This window comes from Aedes aegypti, chromosome 3, assembly GCF_002204515.2.
Source record: "Aedes aegypti strain LVP_AGWG chromosome 3, AaegL5.0 Primary Assembly, whole genome shotgun sequence".
In the NCBI taxonomy this organism is placed as follows: domain Eukaryota; kingdom Metazoa; phylum Arthropoda; class Insecta; order Diptera; family Culicidae; genus Aedes; species Aedes aegypti.
In genome coordinates, this window is record NC_035109.1 from 340,072,202 (window position 1) to 340,099,499 (window position 27,298).

The 27,298-nt window shown below is 37.0% G+C and overlaps 1 protein-coding gene across 5 annotated transcripts in view; it reads right to left on the reverse strand.

The window, feature by feature from the left end:
- LOC5577744 (SLIT-ROBO Rho GTPase-activating protein 1) overlaps nucleotides 1–27,298 on the reverse strand; it is a 307,496-nt gene that overhangs the window by 249,952 nt on the left and 30,246 nt on the right. Inside the window, exons 1-2 of one of the 5 annotated variants that reach the window (XM_021850988.1) lie at nucleotides 3,390–3,531; nucleotides 758–1,090 (exon numbers count right to left, since the gene is read on the reverse strand). In XM_021850988.1, coding sequence (XP_021706680.1) covers nucleotides 758–851 — 94 coding nt within the window. In that variant the 5' untranslated portion in view covers nucleotides 852–1,090; nucleotides 3,390–3,531. The other 4 variants (XM_021850983.1, XM_021850984.1, XM_021850987.1 and 1 more) reach the window with 4 other exon arrangements.

Consider the following 27,298-nt stretch of genomic DNA (forward strand, 5'->3'; position numbering starts at 1 on the left):
ATGTTTTGAATAAGCCTTTCAAAAATTGTTTAAATCCTTTTGAAATGGTAATTGATAAAAAGCCTTAATTTTATATGCATCTTCCAAAATTTTACCAAGTGATTCACGGTTTTTGGCGCCCCCTTCAGGCTGGCGCCCTTGGCGGGTGCCAACCTGGCCAACCGCACGCTACGGCACTGACTATGGTATCATTTTGTATAGGGGATTTTTTGACGTTTTCCAACAGCCTACTTGATGGCAAGACGAAGTTTGCCGGGACCACTAGTAATTAATAAATCTTCTTATTTATAATAAGAGTAAGTATAATTTTGCATGCAGTCAAATCTCCCTGACTCAATATTCCGTATCTCAAGTTAAAGAACCATAGTTAAAGAACCATTTTCATGGATAGTCCCATAGATCGCAATCGCACTGGATTTGTGTTCTGTAACTTGATACCTCCCTAGCTCGAAGGTCCCTTCGATATCTGTATTTTAATTCTTGATTCTTCCAAATAAATAACAAATCAATTTATTCATTGATGAGTTTTACCGCCTTCGTTAACTGTGATTTGCTATGCTTGGCTTCTTTAGTGTGAATTCCACGACTTTTCTCAACTCTAATTTGAAACTTTTCTCCAAATTTTCTGTCTAAATGAAATTTTGGGACACCCTACTGGGTACATCCATTAAAAGCATTACGTTACACTGTCTTTACAAATGCTAAGCAACATTCAAATCGATTATTCTACATTATTGAAGGTTTAATGTGTACTTACTATTGAAAAGATTCAGCTTCCGGGTCGATCCCAGCCGCCGAATGGGACTTTTGATGTCCACATCGTTCTCGTCCATCATCGTGACACCGTTCATAGTGCGTCTGATTTGTTCGTAATTTCTTCCTGTTTCCTTCTTCTTTTCTTCGTTTAACCCTTCTCGTGCGAACTCTGAATTGCATTCACCACAAACACCGATCGAGTGAGCACTTAAAAATCACTTATCGCATTACATGATGGTCACTTCTTCATTATCGGGATATTTATCTTTTTCGCGATCACCACCGGTTGCTGCGATCTTCACTTATACGATGACTTCATACCATAAGTCGTCGACTTAGGAACGAAAAATTAAAAACATGGAACAAGCTGCATGCATATGTTGACACAATTTTTTCCCACAAATACACACACTTCTGCTTCTGCTAAAAAAAAACCGGCTGCTCTATTCACTGAAGGCAATATTTTTATTTTCGTACACTCGTTCGAACGCTTCCTTCCCTTTTTATCTTTTTTTGCGATGAAATTATTTCGACCAATATTTATTCGGGGAAGCACAAACACTTTTACTTTCGCCGTTGCGACGCCTGCTATGAGGTTCACACACAATCCATTCGAAGATTACTTCGATTAAAACATCATCATTCCGATCGATTCACGAGGATCGCACTTTTGGATTCACCGCGCACTTCAACAGATGGCAGCCATCATCGATCTGCAAATCCCGGCACTTTGGCTTGCTCGTTTTCGTAAATTCTCCTGAAAAAGAGCAGAAAAACACCTAGAAATTATATGCCATCAATACGACGACGGAGGCACCCCAAAAACCGGCAGACGGGCAGCGAGCGAGTGAGTCGTCGGATCGTCGATATGGACGCTAAAACACACATGTTATCCCGAACAGAAACGCATGGCAAACGAATATCATATCATTGTATTAAACTTAAATACCAGCATACTATAATATGCCTTTCATAAAGTGGTAATAAAGGCAAAATATCAAAAAATAAATGCCATAAGTTTTTATCAATAACACCTGCATAATAACAGACTGAGGCATAACAAAACGTTGCGAAGCGTTCAAAAGAGGATCAATAGGATATTGATTAGCTGTGGCAGTGGTTCACAAACTTTGCAAGGCGCTCTTTGCAATTTTCTAGGAATAGCGCGGCGCACCAGTATCAACCCTTTCATTCCTACAGCTTTGAACGATTTTTTCGAAAATAGCATTTTTATAAAAAAAAAACATGTTCGAACAAACATTGATACAAATGGGCCGAATTTTACAAAATTCATTTTAACATTTTTGGTTGTTTCTAAACAGTAAATTGATTTTGTATCAATAGTTGTATTAAAACTATTAATCAACTATTGGATTAGTATGATGAGCTTAGATATATATTTCAGAAACTTTTGCATAACAATAAATTTATATTTAATCGAAAATCAATGGAGCCAATGTACGTTAACAGCTTACTCATTTTTGTAGATAGAATACAGTTGTCTCATATTTATAGGCACAATGTTATAGTCAAAAAATATCGCTGTAAATATGAATTTAAATGCGACGAGTCAGTTTGCATTTCTGAACACTATTTTGTAGATTAAAAGGGACTCTGTTTCCCAGCATCTTGCTGTCCAAAATGGATGAGATTTTAAGAATTTTCTACGAATAACCATAAATTTTGACTACAATTAACTTTATTCCGTAGCAGTCATTTTCACACATTTCCACAAGTTCGAAGAAGATGTGCAAAAACAAAAATAAGCGCAATTTTTATTTAATTATTTTAAAACAAGTGCTGTTGGTTTGTTCAGAAAACTTGCGCAACTTCTGATAGTTCTGAAACAACTCAACCAACTATAATCTTCTGTTTTAAGGTGTATTTTTATTAGAATATCTATCGGCTACAAAGCTTTGTATTTGATTTATTGTTCGAGATCCACGAAACTCTCAACCATTTTTACTTAGGAAAAAAACAGCCTATCAATAACTAATTATGTGATGATAGTTTAATATGGTCTCCATCAGATCTTCACACTTATCCATTGCTAATAGCAAATAAAAAATAGCCCTAGGTAGGTATCTTAGCTCAGTTTGGTATGAAATAGTTATAGGCTTGCTATTTTCTTCTGATCGGGATAGGGAAAACACTGTTTGCGCTCTGTCTGCTTGCTCGCCCCAGCTTGTAAAGACATTTCGCCGTTAACTTGTCGTCCGTCGGAGCATCAGGTATGGGTTACGTATGTCATGACATTTCAGATTCACATTTATAGATCCCCGGATCGCTATGCTTCTCTCGATCCACTTGGCTGCAGCTGAGCAGGTCCGAAAACTAAAACCGAGTTCACTCTGGGGGGGGGGGAATCCACAAACGAATGACCGCGCACTAGATGGTGACGTAATTCCGATCTGTAGATGATCTTCTCCGTCGGGCGTAACTAAGTATATATCTTAGCAATCGATCACCACACTCTTGCGACCATAGGCGATAAGCAGATGCGTCTTACTTTCGCGCTAAGCGCCCACGGGTTCACCAAAGTATAACGATCCTCCGACACGCGATAGTGGGAAGGCCGGTTCACCGATGTTTCTTTGTGTCTTCCAGCGTATATAGCCACTTAAAAAACGAACCTCAAAAAAGGCGCTATAACGAAGTCGAATCTAACTGACTGACTGACGAAGAAAATGCGTCTCAACGGTCCGGCGGTCGTCAAACAACTAAAATGCTAAGGGTGCAAAAGAGCGAACGAACGGAGACAAACGACGACGACAACGGCTGAAGTAAACTGCCGCAGAGTACTTTTTTGTTGCTGTTCTGATGTTTGGCTGGCGTGTTCTTTGATGGGTTGAAAGCCGTTGCCTGGTTTGTTCAATATTCTACACATGGGGGGTATAGACTGATTCGAAGAGGTGCCAGCCTGTAGGGAAAAGAAAATATGTTTGATGAATTAATAAATTATGTCGACTTGCAATTGTTTTAGAAAATCACATGGATTTGATTTTTAAGTTAGTTTAAGAAGTTTACGTATGCATCGATAAAAATAAATTTTTTGATAATAAATCTTCGAGCTGTTTAGTGGAATACCTATACTGCCGTAAACCGCAAGTCAGTCCCATCTGCATTTTCGTCAAAATCGAGTTGAGTTCAATTTTCAAAATATCAACCAATGCTTTTTCAGCGGCACTAACGAGCTAATAAAAATAAGGAAAAAAAAACAGCAAGTCAAATTGTCCCATAATGAAAAGTAACCGCATATCAGTCCCAGTGGAAAGCTGTACATCGTATAACACAAACATAAACGGTGTTCCGATCATCTTTATATTTTTCTCAGATAGATATCGTAGTTAAAAGCACATTCTGAAAATTTCGTCTAGATTTGAACATATTCCAATCCTCTGGATTTTTTGAATATTCGTAAGGAAAACAAGTTTGGAAACTTCACACCCCATTTTCTCAATGCCTACTTTTTACAGATGGGACTGACTTGCGATTCACGGCAGTTATAAGTAGATGAAAAATCGAATTTAGTACTACCTATACCATTTAATTCCACTAGAGTTTGTATCCTTCGACAGATACGCGTACTTCGACCTCAACTGTAAGGCCGTCTACAGTGTCGTGTATTAGAACTCACCAATACACGACACTGAAGACGGCCTTATAATTACGCGTATCTGTCAAAGGATACAAACTCTAGTGGAATTAAATGGTACAGTACTAAATTCGGTTTTTCATCAACTTAAAATTTTCGTCCTATTTTAAACCCGTGTTTTGACAATTTTCATCTACATTTAATTATCATAATAAAGACAGTTATTGTTAAAACAGTTTTGACCAATGGCTCAGTTAATCAAAACATCATTAAACAGGGTACATAATTCGCCTATCTTTGAACAGTCTGTGTATTCCTTATGTTTTTTTACAATTAGTGGGCATTTAAGCCGTTCAATAATTGACGACTTATCTTATATGTAGAACCTTTTAATTTAAGATATTCGCAACGAAGATATTGTTGTCAATGCGTAGGGGCCCAGATAGCCGTAGCGGTAAACTCTTAGCTATCCAGCAAGACCAACCTGGGCATGATCTCTTGATACAGTTGTTTGGCAATTGGTATTATGTTTAATTGATTTTAATATATTTTTTTTGTGTGCTTAATTGTTATTGTTAGATATAAGTTGTAAGAATGCTTGTGTAATGTTTTGTGAAAAAAAGATATGGGGTTTTTATGCTTTTTTGAGTAAGGTTTATATGTTAACCAACTCAAAGGGGCTTTTCCTCATCATATATTTCATTAAGACTGAGAGTCAGATGAAATTAAATAAATAAATAAATAAATAAATAAATAAATAAATAAATATCAATCGACAAAGAAAGCTCTCAATTAATAACTGTGGAAGTGATCATAAAAATACTAAGCTGAGAAGCAGGCTCAGTCCCAGTTAGGACATATGCCAGAAAGTAGAGAAAAAAGCATAGTTAAATTTCTTATCTTATTGATACTATAATACCGTTATTTTTGGCCAATGAATAACTGAATTCTTGACTGGATTACTGACACTAAAAATCCGGCGAAATTTTGTCACAGGTTTCAATTTATGTATTCACAAAGCCTCGAAGACTGATTCACACAATCTCAAGTCAGAAAAGTAAACAAACTTACTCTATCGATTCTACGTGATTTGCAGACATAATTCTACACGTTGCGCTCTAAATCAACTCGATTTTTTTTCACTTTTAGAACGTTTAACTTCCGGATTTACAAATGTGTAAGTGAGATTTTCAACTTTCGCACCCTAACTGCTAATCTCATCGCTCCATTGTATGGAGCGACAAAGTGACTTAACCACAAATCAAAGCTTACAATAAGTAACTGAATAAAACGGCTTATCATTTTATCATCCTTTTCTAGTTTTCGAATATGTGTCGATATTGAAAATTGGTCATCTAGATTCGCAGATATTCCAAAATTCCTTGGGGGACCGACGCGTAGCCATAACCCACGTAAATATCTTAAACTACAGAATTTTTATCGTATTCGGATATTTACTCCTCGAAATGATACATTAATGCGATTATGTTGTGAAAAAATGAAGCAATTTGGTGCAGCCGTATTTGAGTAATGAGCATGGATGTTTCTGGTACCACGCTGGACAAATAATGGTCTTGAAAACTCCAAAAAACCTCATATTGTAAATTTCAGATTTCTTCAAGAATATTGAACCAATTTGTATAATTTTTTTCAGAGTAGCTCCTTATTACCAGGTATTGTATAGCACACATTTTTTTTTTTTTTTGATAAATTGACCAAAACCTGAATGGCCGCCAATGACATTTTATATGGAAAATGTCTGTCCCCCAAGGAACATCGAAATATCTTCAAAACCAGATCACCAATAATACCTATCGACACAGCTTCTTAAACTAAAAGTGTTTTTTGAGATCTTGTGTAAAAATGGTGCAAAAATATCAAGAAACAAAAAAGTTATCGCGATTTGAATATTTTTTTACGGTAAAAACTGAAGCTGCCGGTAGAGGGGTTAATTTGCCCGATGAACTTTTTCTTATCGTATTTTAAAATTGCTTGTAATGTTTCAATACACATATTTTTCTAAGGGTAATTTTAAAATAAGATTAATTTACACGTGTCATTTCGTTCAATTGTAACAACAACAAAAGTAACAATGTTGGTAACAATAAAACTCATGTTTAAAGCATGTTGCTGCCATTAAAGTTCACGAAACAGTTATTATTCACAATTTTATCATTAAAACGAACAAACGTCAAGAGCAAAATGTGTTCGTTAAGTAGATAAACTTGTCTATAACAATTATTTCAAGAAGTTTTATCACGCACAGTGATTAAAATCGGGTTCGTCAGAAGTTTTTGTGACATTTTTGTTATGGACTGAAGCGAATTCCTGTTTCATACACGGTTAGTGCTTCTGTAACTTATCTTCTCCATCATGGGTTGATTGAATTCCACCATTGATTGTTAGACGCACATAATAAATTTTCTACCTTTCTCCTATTATCTTGTCCAACATTATGAGGCTTCTGCATCACTAAAATTAATTAAGCATAAGTGATTTAATAGTGAAAAAGTGCGATAGTAAAAACAAACTTTATATCATAAAACAATGAATATGACTAGAAATTAGCCGGCAGCGTTTTTTCATGTACATTTTTTATTTCATTCATTTGGAGCCGGCCTTCTGATACTCAAACGATTTCAAATTTTTTGACACGTTTTCGAAGATAATCTGATTGTTTTTGAACGGCGTTTGAACGTTTTTTTTTTTTCGGCGCAACCTACCATAAAAGACAAAATTTTAACGGAAAGGCGAAATTTTTAAAAATTGCAATTGTATAAAAATAAAAAAATAAATTTTCAGACAAAAAAAAATAAAAGAACATTAAAATTCATGTTTTGATGTAGTTTTTGTAAATAACTAAGTCAAAACGATTTTTAACTACATGTTCAATACATAATTATTGAAAACAATAATTTTTTTCCAAAGCTTTTTAAAATATTTGGAATTGGTTGAGTAAGGACTGTGACCAAGTAAACTTGGCAAATTCAAAATCCTGTATCTTTTTACTTAGCTTCAGTTCCACTCTCTAAATGTTATTGTTTAAAAATGATTATACCGTGAGTGAAAGTTATTTGCACTTTCTATTCTAGTTTTGACTAAACAAACTAAAGATACCTCTGCCATGAGATTCTCAACATGATTTTGTGACTGTTTAAATTTAATTTGCTAAAACAATAAGAAAAATCTCCAAACTCTTACCAGCTTTACGATGATTGTCTCATCCGTAATCCATGTCAATGTGCCAAAAATGTGAAATAATACTGACATCCAAAGTTGTCCAACACAAACTGTATTTATTAACATAAAAAATCATGTCTTGATATCTGTCCATAAATAACAAACCTCCAAGCTCCCTCTGGCTGAATGATGTTTTCTGTTACTTTAATTTTTTCTTTCTTTTGCATGTTTCGGGTTCTTAAATTTTTGCATTTGTGGTTAAGTATGTTTTTTGCTAATTTTTTTGAGTTCTGTTTGATCCTTCGACCTTGACGCTTGCTCCTGGGCAGTGCGTCAAGAAAGCCCGAACAGTTTTTTTTTTTTATTCTTTTTGGGTCGCGCGCTTATTTTTTTTTCCTGAGTGCTTTTTTATAGCCGAGCAAACGAGTGAAGCCGAAAGTGGATTGTGGCTGCTCAATGAAGGATAAAGGATCAATTGGTGAGCTCGTTTCATGCTACTATTTCTAATCTATAAAATATGTATGACTGCACATTCAATCGTTACAATGGTGGGATGTAAATATGATTTTTCAACAAACTATGGATGGTTCGTCACTGTGAGTGTCGACACAAACTCTGATTCATGATTTATTTATGTTTAACATTTTTTTTTTTCAGAACACCTCTTATATACCTTTATTTTTGTAATTAAAAAAACTTTGAATGGTTCGACACTACAAGTGTAGACTTGCGAAAGGTTCACTTTATTCAACAAACTTTGGATGGTTCGCCACTGTAAGTGTCGGCATAAGAATAAGAGTGTTCTATGATGTCCCAACCAATCGAGTTTTTTGTTTCTTTTCAAATGAGTAAAATATAATAACACATGCTTTCGTCCTGACAGCTGTAGGAATGTTACATTTAGGTATTTGTTCAACAAACTTTGATAGGTTCGTCACCTCAAGTGTCGGCATAATTTTCCTCTACATAGAAATTGTTCATATCAAATGAAAATATTATATTTACGTATAAGCATGTATATATCTCACAAATCATTGTTTATCATGGTCTAATCGCTTATCAAAGTGAATTCTATGACCCAACGATCCTCCCCATTAACAAACATCCCTCCCAGTAACCTTTGTGGAGATGCAGAGGCAAACACGGTCTCCAAAAAGCAAAGGTTACACACTAACATTTCTTCCCCAATCGCACCTGACTGCAAGGACGTGGCCGGCGCCGTTATTGACCCTGTATAAATAGAGGCACTGAATTATGCACACTGAAGAAGATTATGGCCAATCCCAGCCGAACTTCTAGTTGATTCTTTGTGCATTTTCACTGACTTCGGTCAATCACGGAATAGCAACCATTGATATGTGTAGTCAGTCTAATCTAAGCTAAGCTAAGCTATGTATGTTTTTTGCTAAATTTTGCGTAGAGAGCTTTAAATGGCTAACAATTATAAAATAAGCTTTTTCTATATACCTGCCAATGCTTCAAAATGTAAAAGATCAAAACTGTGATGGAATTATCGATTTAAATGAAAATTAACAAGAATATTGCACAATTTTCCATTTTGTATCTTTTAATTTATCTGAAGATTACTGTCGGGTTCTTGTGGTTTCATAAAAAGGATTTTGTGAAAAGCCTCAACTTCAAAAACAAAATTAAAACTAATTTAGATTAAAGTGACAAAAAGCGTTAAAAAATATTTCACCAAATTGGCTGAAAAATTTAAAGCCAATTTGGTGAAATATTTTTTAACGCTTTTTGTCACTTTAATCTAAATTAGTTTTAATTTTGTTTTTGAAGTTGAGGCTTTTCACAAAATCCTTTTTATGAAACCACAAGAACCCGACAGTAATCTTCAGATGGTCGTTAGGAACCACAATAATCCGCTTAGTCTCTGAAACAGCTTGCTAAGAATCCACAGGACCTTGCCTAGAACTCTCAAGTTCTCGCTAACGATCCAGATAGGAATTGTCATCTACCCAAAAGCTCGCTTAGTGTTTTGACGATCGCTTAGAATTTCAAAATTTCGCTAATTTTTAATTCTCCGATGGCAATTCTAAAAGTCTTTTATGACATCCCAGACTGACCTAGACCAATTCCCAAATTCTGTTCAGAATCCACAAAGTTTTGGAATAAATACTCAGATTACCATTAAAATTTTACAGTACCCGTTAGAAATTCATAGAACGCCTAAGAATCTTAGGAGCTCACTATGAATCACAAGATTTTGCACAACATCAGGACGCAAGATTGCATCGCTACCAAGCGGTTTGAAGTGAAAAAATGCTTTATTTATATTTTTGAAAATACAAAATGACGAAATAAACTCTATAAAGCTTACGCCAAAAATATGCAGTCGGAAGAGTCATCCATTTCCACAGTGTAAGAAACTTAATTGTTCGCCATATTAAATAAATCCACTCCTGTGGAAAATTCCATCCTTTTTCCAATTTCCAATCAGGAAAAGACTTCCAACCAATTCCAATTTGTATCGTGAACGTCGTTTCATTTAAAGTGGAGTACTCGATTTGAATAATCGACACTTTGTCGGAGTCAAAATAGTGAAAATTTTAATTGATTGAATTGAATCTGAAAATAAAACTCTAAACCGAAATCGAAGTAATTTCCGGGAAGTTATTTAAATTAGTAAATGTTTTTAATTAATTACATTCAATTGCAGGTTTTTAGTAAGATGTTTAAAGTTTTTAATAGTTCTGCAACCACGTGTACCCTACTAGTGATTTGGTTCAGATAAGCCATTACAATTTCGACCTTAAGTGAAGCAATCAGATAAATTCCAACGTTGAATAGGCTTTACCCATCCAACGTGGGCGATTCATCCGGAGTTAGACCACATTTTCCCATGACGACCAGAACTATCAGTCCACGTGGTTTGAGTTGGCAGACCAAATTCGACTCTGCGTGTGCCGTAATGATCAACCGTTGGCGCGCAGAACAGCTAGGCGTTTCGCATTGAGCGAAGACACTGTAAAACAGTTGCGAATGTGTCTATTTAGAATCGAGCACACAATACTGCTCGAATTCTGATCCGTTTCGTCAAGTGGGACGATATCGAGCTTCGCCCACGGGCTCGTTCGGCCACTAGACATGGACGCATCTTGGCAACGAAACTCGCTGGAAGTGTGGGCTTCGTAGCCGTGCGGTTAGTGTTACCAGGCATTTAGCCGCATCGTGCTAAGGAGTGTGGGTTCGATTCCCGCTGCAAGCCGGAAAACTTTTCGTGAGAAATGTTCTCCGACTGTACCATTGGGCGTTGCATGCTAGTCCGTTGTCTAGTGTGGTGCTTCCTTCACAGGGCAAAATGCCCACTGGAAGCATTAACGTGTGGGTGTCTTTTTTTTTTTTTAAAAAAAAGTAGATGTCGAAGGGCAGCGTGGGAGCCTCAACGTCTCCCGCTTAAGGTCAGACTAAAATAAATAGCAAATAAGGTACAGTGGGGGAAGTGTATCAGTGGGGTAAGTGGATCATTCGTCAATATTAAACATAAATACTTGAATATGTTGAATGTTTTCGCACCATTGCTTTGTTTTAGGTTATATTCTTACGTCCACACTGATACTATTGCAAAACTGGTACTACAGGCACACTAACACAAGCAAACTTGTTAGCTGCAAAAATTAATTAATTTCAAAATTGTTTTCCATCAATCAAAAATCCATTGTATCTCTATCTAAAATCAAATTCTATTAGTTTTTTCGACACATGGTGAGCATTTCAGTTCTAATTGAACGGATCACAATAAAAAATTGTGATTTTTATAAATAAATACAGATATATTGTACATGGTACACTTACCCCTACTTTTTAATGGGGTGGGGTAAGTGGATCAGGTATTGGCAGACTGCTTACGAGAATTTTAATAAGTTTTGATATTCGCAAATGTTGTTTTCCTTTATCTTTTTCAATCCCAGCTTAAATTTGTCAAATTGACCATAGAGATTTTGAATTAATCCACCTAAAAGTTTTTTTTAACCTTTCTGGAATAAAAAAATAAATAAAATAATAATAATTTCAAAACTCACACGAAACTTTTCGTGGTTTATCTAAGCTGAGTTACAATAGTGCAAAATATACTAATTCTCCAATTGAAAACATATTGTCGTACCTTATATGACCATATAAATTATTCTTGACAGATGATACAAACGTGTTCATAAATAGAATAAGAAGATTTCAGTTTGTTATTCAAAAATAAATGCAACGATTGTTTTTAAACTACGAGTGTTCATCGAAAACATCGTTAGGAATAATCCTACAATGCTTCTGTATAACTTATGTGTATAAATTGATTAATTTTCTCCAAATTATTCTAGTTACAATGTTTTTTTGTTGTGCGAATTAGTGTAAACTAATGTATACGTATTTTCCAATATATTTTGATTAAATAAAGATACTTTTTAATTTTAAAGTATTGAAATGTACCATTACTAGCACTAATAATAAGAAGGAGAGTAATATCATTCTAACTATACATAATTACATAACATTTGTCTTGAGAACAGATTTTTTTTCTATTGGTGATCCACTTACCCCACCGTGCTGGGGCAAGTGGATCATTTGGCGCAAATTTTTAAGTCCCTTATACTCAATACATAACAATCAGAAAAATTGAAATAATCGATGATTTGAAGTATATTAGTCCCTCATTTGTTATCCACAGGAAAAAGATTGAATTACATTATTCACGTTAGCTGTACATAACAATGAAGTTGACCATTGATTTTTCTGTATCCACTTACCCCACGGTACCATAATTGATTGAAAAGTTTAAACAATATAAAATCTGTTAGTCGTGACGTCAAAATATGAAGAGTAGGGTTTTCTGAACTAAATCGATTTGAATAATAAACTAGTTCAACTTATATGTGAAGCTTATCACAAACCTAAAATTTGAAAACCTGAATGAGAAATAAATATTACTTCGAATTCAGTTCTCCCTCCACTAGATCGTGACGTCATTTTAGGTGAAGCTTTCAGTTGGTTGGTCTAGTTAGCTAAGACACAACTCGTCTGCTCGACTGTACGATTTCTATAATTATCCAAATTTCGTCGGATTTACTTGTCGTTAGTAAATTTTGCTTCATTGAAGGTGTCAATTTGTACACAATTCAGTCCGTTATTAATTATTGGCCTGCTCTGAGATAGCGATCTCATGCCGGGATCTAAATCCGAGTTAACGGTCCTTCAAATAGAAGGTGGCGCTTAAGCCGTTAGCTTAACGATACAAAAAGGATTGTTACAACAGGTACAGTCGATGTTATGGATTATATGTCGACATTTCTGAAATCAACTTGAATAGTACAATTTTTTATTTCAAGAAATTCCATAAAAAAAAATTTCGGATCCTCATTGCTGGAAATCGCTATACTGTGCTCTTGTTCGTCCAATTCTTGAAAATGTGTCCGTTGTACGGAATCCGTATCAAATAACGTGGAGTCTGAGGATTGAAAGAATTCAAAAACGATTCGTTCGCTCTGCCTTGAGGAACCTGCCGTGGAGAGACCAACCAACTTACCACCATATCCAGATAGGTGTAGGCTGCTTGGACTTGATCCCCGGAACATCGACGGAAAATCCAGCAATCGCTGCTTGTGGCCAGAGTGTTGACCGGTGAAATTGGTAGCCCAGATCTGTTGTCGCTGATCAACTTTCGAGTACCGAACCGATTCCTCCGGAAGCGCTTGTGCTCCACGAATCTAGCGGAGAACGGTGACGTCGAGAAGCATTTAGCAGTTTTTGATGATCTCTTCGATCGTCTCGACGGAGCTGGGATGAATTTGGATAAAGACACCAAAGTCTGTATTTTACTCCGAAGCCTTCCTCCTTCATATGATGGTCTAGTGACAGCGCTGGAGCCATTATTTCATAGGGCCGCGTTCGGGTATAATGAGCCTATAACTACCTGTATTCGTGAGTTTTCGGCTGTTGAAGATCTCTTCAATTTTGACTAACCAACTGAACGATTTGCAAATCGAATTAGGTCTGTAGTAACTTAGTAAAGTTTTTTATTCATCAAGACGAAATATTATCAGATGAATTATTTTAAATACTAATGCAAAAACAAATACAAAATTGAGGAGGCACGTCTTTTTGCTTGATTTGTTTCTATTATTGCAGAATTCTTTTACATTCGCATGCTGAAAACCGAAATCCTACTGTACTAGTTATAATGAGAGGCAAATTTGATGTTCTTCAAACTTATTATAATTTAATTTTAAAGAGAATGACACATTTTTTTTCTGAAGATCATATTTTATGATTTGAATATTCATCACCATCAAGTTGCCTTTTAGACTCAAAATTAGAGGTTTCTTTTTTTGTGTGATTCAAAATCAGTAGAGCTAAAGAACTTCTGATTTTGAGAACTTTTGAAAAAGAAGCCGCATCCTTAAGCTAATTATTTGATTTCAGTGCATTGCGTAAACTTGTAATCCAAAACTCATCACCTGTTCATCGATTTTAGAGCGGCGTACGATAGCATCAACCACGAAACCACCTATGTAAAATTTTGGAGGGGTTCAGTTTTTCCGGGAAGCTCACAAAACTTACCTAATTGAAGCAACAATGGACGGTGTGCAGAATAGCGTGAAGATTTCGGGCTAATATTCTAGACTTCCAACAGAGTGATAAGCTTTCGTGCTTGCTGTTTAACATCGCGCTAGAACATGTCATGCGGAGAACCAGATTTAACAATCGAGGCATGGTTTTCACAAGATCCAGCCAATTTGTTTGCTTCGCGGAAGATATTGATATTATCGCAGAACGTTTGGAACGGTGGCAGACAAGAGTCGGATTGATGGTGAATGCGTCAAAAATAAAGTAAATGCTGAGAGGCGGAATCGAGCGTGACAGAACCCGTCTAGGAAGCAGTGTTACGATACACGGGAGTACTTTCGAGGTGTTTGATGGGTTCGTATACCACGGATCCTTGCTAACGTGCGAACCTTAGTCGTGAAATACGGAGGCGCATCATCAGCGGAAGTCATGTCTACTATGAGCTCCAGAAGAAGCTGCGATCGAGAAAGATTCATCCCCGCACCAAATGTACCATGTACAAAAATCTTATAAGACCGATGGTCCTCTACGGACCATGTCTGAAGAGAACCTGCCAGCACGTGGAGTGTTTGAACGATGGTTGCTTGGCGGTGTGCAGGAGAATGGTGGGTAGAGGCGGAGAATGAAAAATTACGTCGGCAGGCTTTACAACGAACCTAGTTTTCAGAAGGTGGTGAAAGCTGGAAGCATGCGCTGGGCAGGGCATGTTGTAAGACTACCGCTAAATTGGTGTTCGTTGTAAAGCCTGCTAAATTGGTGTTCGCGTCGAAACCGGTTGGTACAAGAAGGTGTGGAGCACAGCGAGCGAGGTGACTTGATCAGGATCTGCAGAGCGTGGGTCGGAATCGAAGTGGGAGTGACACAGACATTGCAATGTCTTGATTACATTGCATTGATTGAGTAAATTCGTGTAACTTGTATGAGGTATTATTAAACTAATTGATATAAATCCAAGTAAATAAATTAACAAATGTGTAAAAAATAAAATATTGGAAACATTGTTATTTAGTCGTTTGTAATCTATACACTTGCGGCAAAATGAAATAAAGGTGCCTCAAATATTTGTTCATAACGTTCTGTTGAATGTAAATTTGCCATTCTTATGAACCAGCCTATTCCCGCTTGCAGCAGGTATAGGCAAGGCAAATCTGACGAGAAGAGAAGGACATTCTCTTTCTATACCATCTCTCTTCAAAACGAATGGTGAGTGTATAATTCTATTAGCCACTTTCCGCCGTTTGGTCGTTACTCTGGTCAACTGATTTTCTGTTTGCTTCTAGTTCACGATACACGGCTAGGTAGGTACGTATAACATAGCCAGATAGGTAACGCAACACTAACAGCAGACACAACGAAGTGTCCGCAACACGCGCGAATATCTTCGGGTTCAGCTCGCCACCTTTATTGCATGCGGACAACGAGCTATTTGCAGAAGCCAGGAATGCCGTAAACAAACATTATCGCGTGGATTCGAGTGGACTCTCGGCCGCTCCGGAACAGAATACAGGTATAAATGGAGCAAGAGGTGGTCCGTGGCGGTTCGACGTTCCCATTACTCCACTGGACTGTCTGCAACGAAAGAAGATTGCTACACAAGAAAGGGTGTACAGTGTTTAGAACTGGGAGGCCCACTGGGAAGAGTTGTTTAGGCGGACAAGAGTGCGAATGCGAATCGAAATTAGAACATATCGGTTGGTTTCCATGTCAGGAAAGGTGGAGGCGATTAGGATTGTACTGTAAATTACGCAATTAGGTGGGTGGATTGGGATGAATTGCAAGCCGCGACCCGTTGTAGGTTGGCTCGTGTTGGTTGAAGTAGCTACTGCTGGCAAAAAAGTTAGATCACATGGGACTTATGGTTTCATGGAAGTTTCCTCTCTGTTTTATTATTAAGGTGAAACATTGATAATTGTTTGCATCTTCATACTGCATAAAATTTTTCAGCATAGTAATAAATAGTAGTTTAGCTTAGCTATCACTATACAGAGAGAACTGTAATGTTGACACTTTTCTAAAGCTGCGTCAGTTTGCTGTATGTTAATCGTTTCAACTTGTGATTGCTTTTACGAATTATCTTCAAATTTGCTAAATGCCGTTTCATACATAACATAAAAATTTGAAGAAATTACTGTAAAACTATGAACGAACAGTACCCAAATCTTTCATTCTCCATCAATGTCAGAAATAATCGATTCCAAGCATGTTGGTAGGTAGTCTCCAATGTGACCGCCTAATTTCATCTTTATGATTGATAATGTCATCAGTCTGGGTGTTTTGCATCTGTGTCGCGTTGAAAATTTTCCAAGCGGATCTGCAACAGTCAGACGTAGACTGTCAAATTTAGGCAATTTGAGACAATCTTAATCAATTTAATATTCCCTACGTGAATATTCTCTCTGGGCAGACGACTTTTGTTCTTTGTTTCATTCCAAAAGACGTCGAAATTCGTGTTCGCCATCATTACTCGCTACGCTCCAGCGCGAACATGTGCGGCTCCGACGACAACTGCGACTGAGATGAGATGATTCGCGCGCTGTTGTGGTTCCCATGTTTTTTTTTTTGCGAATGGACGCACCACCGGAGCTGATACGACCCGACCGACCAATCAAACAACGGTTCATAAAGGGCGATTCAAATCACAAAATATTTTAAATATTTTTCAAATGTATTCATTATGTGTAAATTTATGTAAAATATTCAATTTTTCAATCAGCTAAAATTTGCATTTTATCTCCAAATTACTTTTGTAAATATTTTGACTACAGCCATTTTGAGGGCATACAAGTAAAAGATATTTGAATTTAAATTTTTCAATTAAAGATCATAAAATTAAAGTTATCAATTCAAAATCAAAAAATTTAAATGTAAAAGTATTCAAAGTCGTGCCCATATTTTCTGGGATACCATATAAATGTTATGGGAGATGCAATTTTTCAAACTTTTTTTACAAATTCGAACCGCCCTAACGGTGCATGTGTGTAGGAGAGCATTTGCACTGGAATCACAAAACCGCTCAAACTGGCACAACAAACAACGGGAGTGGCAGCGGTCATTATCGCAAATCAGAATTTATTACGTCGACGGCCACGACCGCGTCCGCGATGACGGCCGCTGGACTTGACTATGGAATGGATCCTCCTCATCGCACTTAGACGATATCTATGGTCCTGGCGGTGGTGGCACGCTAAAGTGTGCGCGACAACAACGGAAATCGCAAATTTAATCACTGATTAAATCCACCGACATCGCCGAGAGTGTCCTCCCAGATTCAAGCCCAGTTCTGGTGGAAACAACAAAAGAGCTTGGATCGTTGAAGAAGTCTGCAGAAACACGTGCTCTTGGCGGTTATCATGGAGGGGGACCAATGTGCTAATTAAATTATTGCTAGGAGGGAAACAGGAGCGAGCAGCAGAGGCAGCATCCTGTCCACAAGCCCCGAGGAGGAAAGAATAACTCGCAATAACTTATGCATACCATAATTTGGTATCATACCACAATTAGCTATTGTTCAGTTATCAATACCTTATTTTGGTATTATAATGGTATTTGAAAAAATCTTTAAAATACTTCATTTTGGTATTCGTTAGCTATTGAGGACTGCTGGAGGTATTGAACTATTATTGAAAAATTTCATTTTTATCTGAAAATCCATCAAGTATTATTTAGGTATTACAATACCTCATCTAATTATCAGCTTGGTATTTGTAGAATATGCAGAAGGTATTATTTGACGTATTTTACCTCTTATGCAGGGCTCATTCAGGTTGTAAGTATTGGAAATTATCTGGTATGGAATACCTCAATTTGGTATTCAGTAGTTATTTTCTTCTGCTCGGGGCGTGATGCAAGATGCGCTCGCTCTGTGGTCGGCTTATATCGCGTGCTTCCATTTGACCACAACGATGCTAAAATTCACTCTTACTTAACGGCTCGTTTCGGTAATGATTAACGGGACGAAACGCATAAGACAGTTTTGTGTTTGTAATGTCATTTCCCAAGGACAGTAATTCTCAGTGAAATGCTCTGAAAAAAAAAATGAACTCAAATGATGTAAAAGCTCATCCAAGTAAAGGCGGGAATACACAGAGTGCTCATTCCTACAAATCTTTTTAATTTTTTTTAATAAATTCGAACCCTCTGCACAGAATCTCAATAAAAAAACCTTGCAACCGGAAGGGTAAATCATTTTCAAAGATTCGGTATTCCCATAAACATTGATCCCAAAGAGATCCATCTTTATTTGACTGCGAGACGTTTGTAAAGCTGCAAAAAGGGGTCGAGGCTCTGAAAAGGTTGAGAACCACTGACTGCCTTAAGCTATGGATCGATGCACGAGTTCACTATCTGACGTTTGAGCGGTGCCGTATTATTTACGTGACCATGGCAACGAGTGAATTCGGCACCGCTCAAACATAAAATTAGTGAACTCGTGCATTGGTCCATAGCTGAAGAAATTCTGGAATGAATTTAAAGACCTGAGAGGTTGTTCATCACTGGAATAGTGACATGTGCTAATTCTGAAAGATTTCAAGAAGAAAGCTCTAAATGAACTCTCAAAGATGTTCTCATATGTAACTTCGGACTAACGTTGTACTTTAGAATGGAATCTTTTGAGAAATAACTCAGGACTACAACCAAAACATAGGCTGAATTCTTCCAAAAATTGTTTTCCTAAAGCGAAACCTCCATGAGTCGATGTTCCATGACTCGATATAGACTCATGGAATCATGGACCAATGCACGAGTTCACTAATTTGACGTTTGAGCGGTGCCGAGTTCACTCGTTGCCATAGTCACGTATGTAGAACGGCACCGCTCAAACGTCAAATAGTGAACTCGTGCATCGGTCCATACTAAAGACAAAATTTCATGGTTACTATGATGGTCCCCTTAAACAGATTTCCAAAGCTTTTCTGTGTTTTTTTTTTTAATTTTGTTGTTTGTTTTTATTATTATTTTTGTTTGAGATTTTTTGCGGATTTAACTGGAACTAAACAGTTTTTCACCGTGAGGCTGGTCTTACTGTCACCAAGCCATCGTATCGGATATCTTCAACGATCGTTAATTATTTTGTTCATAATATTTTTTCCACGCATAAAATGGAACGCGCTAATCATATTTCGGGTTTTATAAATGGTGTTGGTCTTTTTGTATAAGCAATTCAGTTGTACATTATAACACACTTATTGGAATACTTGTAGAATCCTATAAGTCACCCACAATCGAGGCTCTTTCCTAGAGTGCTGTCAACTAAGTCAATACAAGATATGGACAGAGCCATGCGGTTGTCCATCAACAAAACATGTTGCGTCTGTAAAGTTCAACCGAACTTTGTTGACTCGTACGGATGCCTATTTTGAATGCCAGAGGGGCTGGGTCTAGGACAAGTAAAAGTTTTCTCCAATTTCCTTCAGATGGTTCTTTTCTGTGACCAACCAGTCCAGGAGCATAAAACGCAAAAAGTTTTCTCATATTTCAGTAACATCTGACAGCAGGGAAATATGTACGGCAAAAACTATTTCATTATTGTGAAATTGAAAAAAAAAATAAACTAAATTTATATTTGAAAATTTCAAAAGAGCTGTGTCTAAGATGATGTTTGTAGAGCCTGGTAATAATTAAGTCCAAATCAAAATGCTGTCAATCATATTTTCACAATATGCCTAAAACTTTTGTAAATAGTTCAGAAAAGTGAACAGAAGCTATTTCATCTAGTACTTTGCAGTCATTCAGCCATTGAAGTTGTTGTCTCGTCTTCTTGAAAATAAAAATCTTGTTATTGATGTTTTTCGTGTAGCCATATGCCGATGCGTCACATGTACTGAATCCCATGGAAACCCCAAGCCAGTTAGTCAAACGTGTCTTCCAGCCATCTCATTCAAATGAACTGCAATATTGGTAGGGAACTCGTCAAAAGTTGACAGTATGCAGCATCATTCCCATCGTGGCGAAGCGATGTTTTCAGTTTTCCGCCACATGAAACATAAAGTCATCCAGCCAAAGGCAACATCACTCAGTGGAAGCCAAAAAGTCAACCGTTCGTTATTGATGATGATATACACAGGAAAAATTATGAGACAGCCATGGATGCTATTTTTGTTTTTCTGTCTCACAAAGTTTCCGTTCCAACTCGACTCCAAGTGGAGGTGTGAGATGATGGTGAAATCGATGACCTGAAACAAATGTCGATGGGGGAGGACCAGTGTCAACTCGGAAGCAGAGATTCGATGGTGATTTTTCAACGAGAATTTCATTTTTCACTGAGAATGATAGTGGGTTGGTGGAATAAAGAACGAAAATAATTAATTAATCAAATTTCATTTGGCTTTGGAAAGTGTTCAGGGGTTTTGCTATACTTTATTTAATTCTTTCTTTTCCACGACTATTTCTTAACGAAAAAAAAAGTGCTTGAACAAACAAGGTTGAAAATTCGCTATTTTTTCTAAATCAGTTTAATAAACATCTGATTGTTAATCAACAGTTTTTGAAATTTTTGAAATAGTTAGTTGATTCTTCGATTGAGTGTGGAATCATATTCTAGCAACTACTGCATAGTATCCATCTGATTTGGTTTGTCTCAAGTTCGTGGAAATTCAATGAAGCTCTGGACCTACCATGGAATAGAGAAGGGTTATAGCAATCAGGTAACTCAGGTAAGCCAGGCATGAACATATTGGTTCCAGAATGCTGCCTTGAGGAACACCAGCTCTTGCAGGAAGTCTTGGTCAGACTTGAGGTTCTGATAATTAACCTGAAATGTACAATTTAACAGATAACTTCGTTTTATTCTAACAATGTATGTTGGAAAATTAAAGTTTATCAATTGAACAATCGAGCTTTCATGCCAAATACTGTCGAATGCTTTTTCTATGCCTAAAATAGCAAGACCAGTAGAACAGCCTTCAGACTTGTTGGAACGAATTAAATTTGTTACACGAAAAAGTTGATGAGTGGTCGAATGTCTATGTCGGAATCCGAACTGTTCATTAGCAAAAATTAATTTTCGTTGATGCGGACCATTATTTTGTTCAAAATGAATTTTTCAAAAAGGCTGGAGGAAAGAAATCTGATTGACGATAGCTAGAAGCTTCTGACGTATTTTTGTCCGGTTTTTAAATTGGTACAACCGTGGCATCTTTCCCTTTGTTAGGCAAATATGTCAAATGAAAACATTCGTTCAATATATCAACCAAGAATGATTAGCTACTATCTGGTAAAAAAAAGGATGTAAAAAAATCCATCACCGCCAGGAGCTTTCATGTTTTTTCAATAATAGTTCTCGCATCCTACAAATATTTTTTTTCTATCTTTATTAACGAGATATTTAGCCCTGGGCTAGTTCATCTCGGGACCAACGGGTTTATTTCCCCTCCGAATGCAGTTGTCACTGAAATCCATCTCGGGGTTGGGATTCCATCCCAGGTATGTATTCAAAACCACTACACCAGGTCCGTCCCCTTCCAAATCAGTCTCCCAAGAAATTTTGAATGCGTTCTCTTGATTGAGAATGCTTTTGAAACCCTGAGTTGCTTTATTTTTCAATTGGTCTAACTACTCAAATTGTGCTCGCTTTTAAATTTTCAAATGGGCCAGGGTGCCAATTAAGACATTTTATTTTCAAAAGATCATCATCTATAATCACGGATTTGAATTTCAGTTCACATTTTGGTATTGCAATGCCCTTTGCTTCAACAATGGAAAGAGAATTGTCAATATCAAGTTTTGTTTGTAAAGAAATATTTACATCAAGAATACCACCGATGTATGTTTCATATGTATTCCAGTCAGTTAGAAAATAATTGAATGTGTAGCTTATAGAATTGAGAATCGGTTTATGGGGTAACAGTACAAAATCAGCGTGAGTAATCAGTTGGCTACAAAGGTGACTAGAGTCGGTTAAGACCAAATCAATCGTAGAAGGGTTTCTAGAGGAGAAAAAACAAGTAGGGCTACAATTAAGAAATATCCTGAAGAGCACTCAGAAATTAAATTCTGTCAAAGCAAATCCTAGCTTTGCACATTATTCCATGAGCGATGTTTTGCATTAAGGTCACCAATGACTAAAAAAATTGACTTATTGCGAGTAAATTTCCGCAAGTCAGCTTGAAGCTAATTAACTTGCTGCCCAGTGCAGTGGGTGTCATAAAAGAAAATTGATTAATTAGCTATGGGTGTCATAAAAGAAAATAATATTTGTATCAGCCTTATTAACAGAAAATCAATACTACATAATGTTTAAAACGTTACTAATAAATAAATTAAAAACAAAGAAGTTTCTAGTACGAAAAAATCTAAGTTCCTATCCAGATAGGTTACGGAGGTTCCCATAAACATTGAACATAAGTGATCATTTCTCAGATGAACAAAAAACCTGATACATTGTCGTTCACTAGTAAGGGACACTTCATCTTCTAAAATATAGTCATAAAACTCCGGATGCAATAAAAAAGGTGATGTTGGTAAACGTCTCTCGAAGACGACGACCACTTATGAGTAAGAAATACTGTGGATATGTGCCTCCCAGCAATGCACGCATGGCAAATGAAGTGTTATGCGGTTAGTTATGGTGTCAAAACCATAAGTTATATTGATTCTCTTCTTCCTTTGCGTCTCCTTACGTCTTAGGGAGTACACTTAGGAGAACAATATTCGTCACAAACAGCCTCACACAGGTAAACAAGGGCTCACAGGTATCGGAACCTGTTTGAACTGCTCTTTGCAATAAATTTAAATAGCATCCATTATTCTACCTCGAGAAAGAAGAAACCCAGTGGTACACAGAAGAAAAATTAGTGCAGAGACCGCCTCGCGTGCTCCTCACCTTTGTGGCGCTTATTGTTCCAAGAAATCCGCCTCAGTTGACCACGTGCCGATGGGACCTTCCTTAGCCTAGAGTTAACGTCAGCGGTTACAAAGCAAAGCCATGCTTAAGGTGTCTAGGGTCTGGTATACCAATGCGAAAAATGGTAACTATTGCAAAGAAAGCTCTAAGTTTATAACTGTGAAAGTGCTGTTTAAACACTTAACTGATGAGCAGACTCTGTCCCCGTGAGGATGTAATGTCAAGGAGAAGAAGACCACGTGCCATGCGGAACCTTTTTTCGTTCATGGTTTCCACTTCATCTCTGATATTCGTCGGCTTGGCGGTTTGTTTATGACATTTCCTTTCTTTCTGATGGCAGAAATTTATCTTCAAATTTACAAAAAAGTCCGTCGAGAAGTTGGACACGACGAACAAAAGATTCCTGTTCTGTCCGAGGTAGACCCAAATCAGGCGGCTCGTGAAATCCGGGACAATATCCGAGGCGGAACCATCAAGTCGATTCTAATTTGTTTGCGCTGTGCTTTGGCTGTCTGATTCGAGGAGCAGAGAGCAACGCAAATATTGGTCAACTATACGGTCGAAAGACGAGCTGAAAAGGAATTCTAATGAAGATCGTATCTTTCGAGCTGATTAGAATAGGACGATGTTATGTCCAAGATAGCACGCCATCAGTCTTTCCCGAGTGACAGCCAAACGACACTGGCGCAGATAACGACAAACGATGATGTATTGCACCTTTTTCCAGATCCAAATAGATACCTCGAGTTGAGTCGGAAAATAAAATGATTTCAAGTAGCTATTTAGACAAGCATATGGCTTCGATTATTCATTGTGGAACTGAAAAATTTCATTGCAATTTTTACTCGGGTATTCTCACATTTCTGATACCTAGCATCTTGATTAAAAAGAACGTCCATCAGATATTGCATCAAATAGACGACGATACGGCGATGTAGAACCATAATCCCATCGAGAACGGAATCGCAACAAACCACATCGAAGAAGAGGCATCGGTGGCAAGTGTGTCAAAGTGAACCTATCGTGAAGTTTATCTCCCCACAATTCGAATGGTCGGCAAAAAACGAGAAAATGGAAACAGAATGGATGTCATATCTGGCGAGAAAACAGCGACGGGTCAATGTTTTAGAACAAGGGACATTGCATCTTATGAAAAAGTTCAAGACAAGACCGCCTCATTTCATCTCCTCGTACACTCGGTAATGGATTCTTAAAGTTATTGGTGAGATTTATCCAAGACTTTCTCAAGAGTCTAGAAGAAATCCGAAAAGCTTCAAAAGCAGTCTTTTTTGTAGGAAGTTAGCGTGTTTGTCACCATGGTCAGTGATATCTTTAAGATTTTGTTTAGAAATATATTTAGAATTTTGTTTAAAAACATCTCCCGAAGCATTTTTTAAAGAATTTCCTAAATTATTTTTGGAAAATTTCCTTGGAAATATTCCAAGTGAAATCCTGGATGAATTCTCCGGAAAGTTTTTTGAAGAACCTGTTGAACAATTCCTAAATGAAACTTAAGAGAAACCGTTCAAAATAGTTTTGGACAAATTTTTAGTTGGAATACTAAATAAATTCTGGATGAACATAAGAGTATATTCCAATCTCCAAGAGAATCTCTATTGTAATTTCAGAAACCTATGGAAGGATCACTAGGTGAGTAAAATATCACTACTTTCAGAAATTTTGGAACGAGTCTTTGATGAAATCCTTGGTTCAATTTCCAAGGGTACCCTTGGAACAATTTCTGGACAAATTCTTAAAGGTGTCTAGAACAAAATTCTGGGGAGAATTCCTTAGAAATTTGTGAAGTAATCGCTTAATGAACTCCTGAACGAATGTTTGAACAAATATTTGAAACTATCATCAAATACCTTGATTACTCTTATGAAACTTAGGTTGATTATCTCTGAAGAATCCTTATTAAAACGTGACTCATATTCGGTCACCTTTTGGTCACGTTTTCTGGCATGAGGTTCCTAGAGTACATATTTAAAGACACTTAGACAATTTCAGCCCTGAAGTAGTCGTATCGCTATATTACTACTCATTTATTGAGATTTTGATTCCTGAGTAAAAAGTTATAAACGACTTCAATAATTAGACGAACACAAGTTCTATAACAGGGTCCTAAAACCCTGTCCCAATGTTAGTTCCAAACGCTTAAGTTTAGGCCAGAAACATGTTTACTAAAATTCTAAATTATTTTCGTTGGTTTAAGTCAAAAAAAAATACGGGTTTTGAGATTTTATCACACCCCTTGGTGTAAACTCAAATTTTGGGTATATCTGGTTTTCCGTGCCACTTCTGAAATGTCAGAGAGGAACAACCCCAGTGTTAAAAAGTAAAATGCCTGTGGTATTTTTGTCGACTAGGTGAACGTTAAACATGATCAAAAGTGTCAAGGTTTATATTTGGAACTATTTTTAAAATTAAGTTTATTATTATCGTAAATCTTAATAATGATTGAAAACATCTTATGATTTTCTTGACTAGTCGCATGTCAATTGTATGTTAACTTAGCGGCAAACAGCTCTTTTTTAAAGGGCCCTCGAATATGACTCCGCATCGATCCCCAAAAAATCTAGCTACGCCACTGCGGTCAGTCAAGTTTGTCTTGCAATTTCTCATCGTAATAGGTTGTTTTTCATCACGCCAATCTGTCATCAAACGGCCTATTTATCTGCACTGGATTATGCATTGTCGTAAGAATCATTACGCAACTGGTTTCAATTGCGTCTTGACTGTTTATTACGTTACTGTTTTGAATTGCGTAATGAATCATTACACAACATTTTTTAGAAAATGCATATAAACGTAACCCTATACGATTTCTGATATCCTCAGGTGGTCTTTTATGAAATTGCAAAAAATGTTGTACGCAACTCGTTGCAGAACTTGATTTTTACAGCACTTGTCGGCATTATCGCACTCAACATGCCTGATGTAAAAATTATCTATGAAGTCTGTGTAACCCGTGAAAATGATGCATTATTCCTGAATCATCTCTATAGCCCCTATAATCAAGCCTATCGTTTACCAAGACGAATCCTATAAGTCTACACTTTCCCATTCTCCAAATTCCCAGTGCACTTTCTTGGGAAAGTGCAGAGGACTCAACGGCTTCCTACATTCGGACGCAGCCGGATCCGGTATTACTAAGTACAAAGAATTTTGTAAATTTTGGCCCATAGAGGGGCAAAAGATCGAACCAGCGGGGAAAAGTTCGAAGCATATATTATTGTTTAAGACAATCAATTATTAAAATCTTATTACTGAAAATGGGTTAGTTTTTTAGCAACATTTCAGCCAATTTATTGATGGTTCACTGAGCATTATTTATTTATTTTCAACGGTTTTGATTCAAATTTTGCCACCATACTCTACTTTATAATTCCTCATAACAGAAGAAAGGTGGTCCAAGTTGCAAACATGTTTCGAAGTAGGGTTACAATTTGTATGATGAAAACAGAGTTTCCAACACCGGTAAAACTATCATTATCACATTGATGCTGAAATAAATCACAAAACCTTATTACTTAAGCTCTAATAAAGAATGTTGCAAAATAAACAAACTCATTTGTCGTTGAATACCAGGCAGATTTTCGAGTAAAGAATTTTCTTAGATAAATTATGGGAGTGTAGTTTGCAAATCATTCGATTTTCTGGTAACGGGTAATTCAGTGAAACGAAAAGATCTATAAGAACTTGAGGTGTTAGCTTGATTTGCCACCCGTGGTTGCTAGTCCAGTATCGCCAGTATCCAGTTTAGCTGATCAAACTTACACAAGGAACCAACCAGATGGCTGCTTGGGACTAACAGGCACCTTCAGTGTATTAGTGCTAGTGATCTTCTATTTTTAGGCAAAAATAACGCCTGCTTTATCAAAATGCAGACCAATGAGAAGAACGATGAGGAATTGATTTCGCATTTAAAACTGGTCCACAGTTGACCACATATACCCCTGCATCTACGCCGGTTCATGCAGGAAGCTATAGGGGTAAGGAAATTTTATGGCAGAGAAGCTTGCTTCTAGGCAGCAGACTGCCTAATAGGCAGTAAACAATTGTCAGAATAAGAGCACCAGGTGGCCGATGAGAGTCATTGATTTATGTTTGAATGTACTTCGTGGCCCATTTCAGTAAAAGTTTATTGTGATCTCGAAACTGCGGAAACATTCTGAGACTTTAATGTGGTTAAATCACTTGTGCGCTTGGTTGCCGTGCACAGTGTTGTGTGTTACCGCCCATGAGAGATATGTTTTGGACAGTGAAAAGAAGCACGCTGTCCATGATATAATATTTACCCTGAGGCACAACTATCGTTTGCCTACACTGAGAAAAATCTACACGTCAAGGTC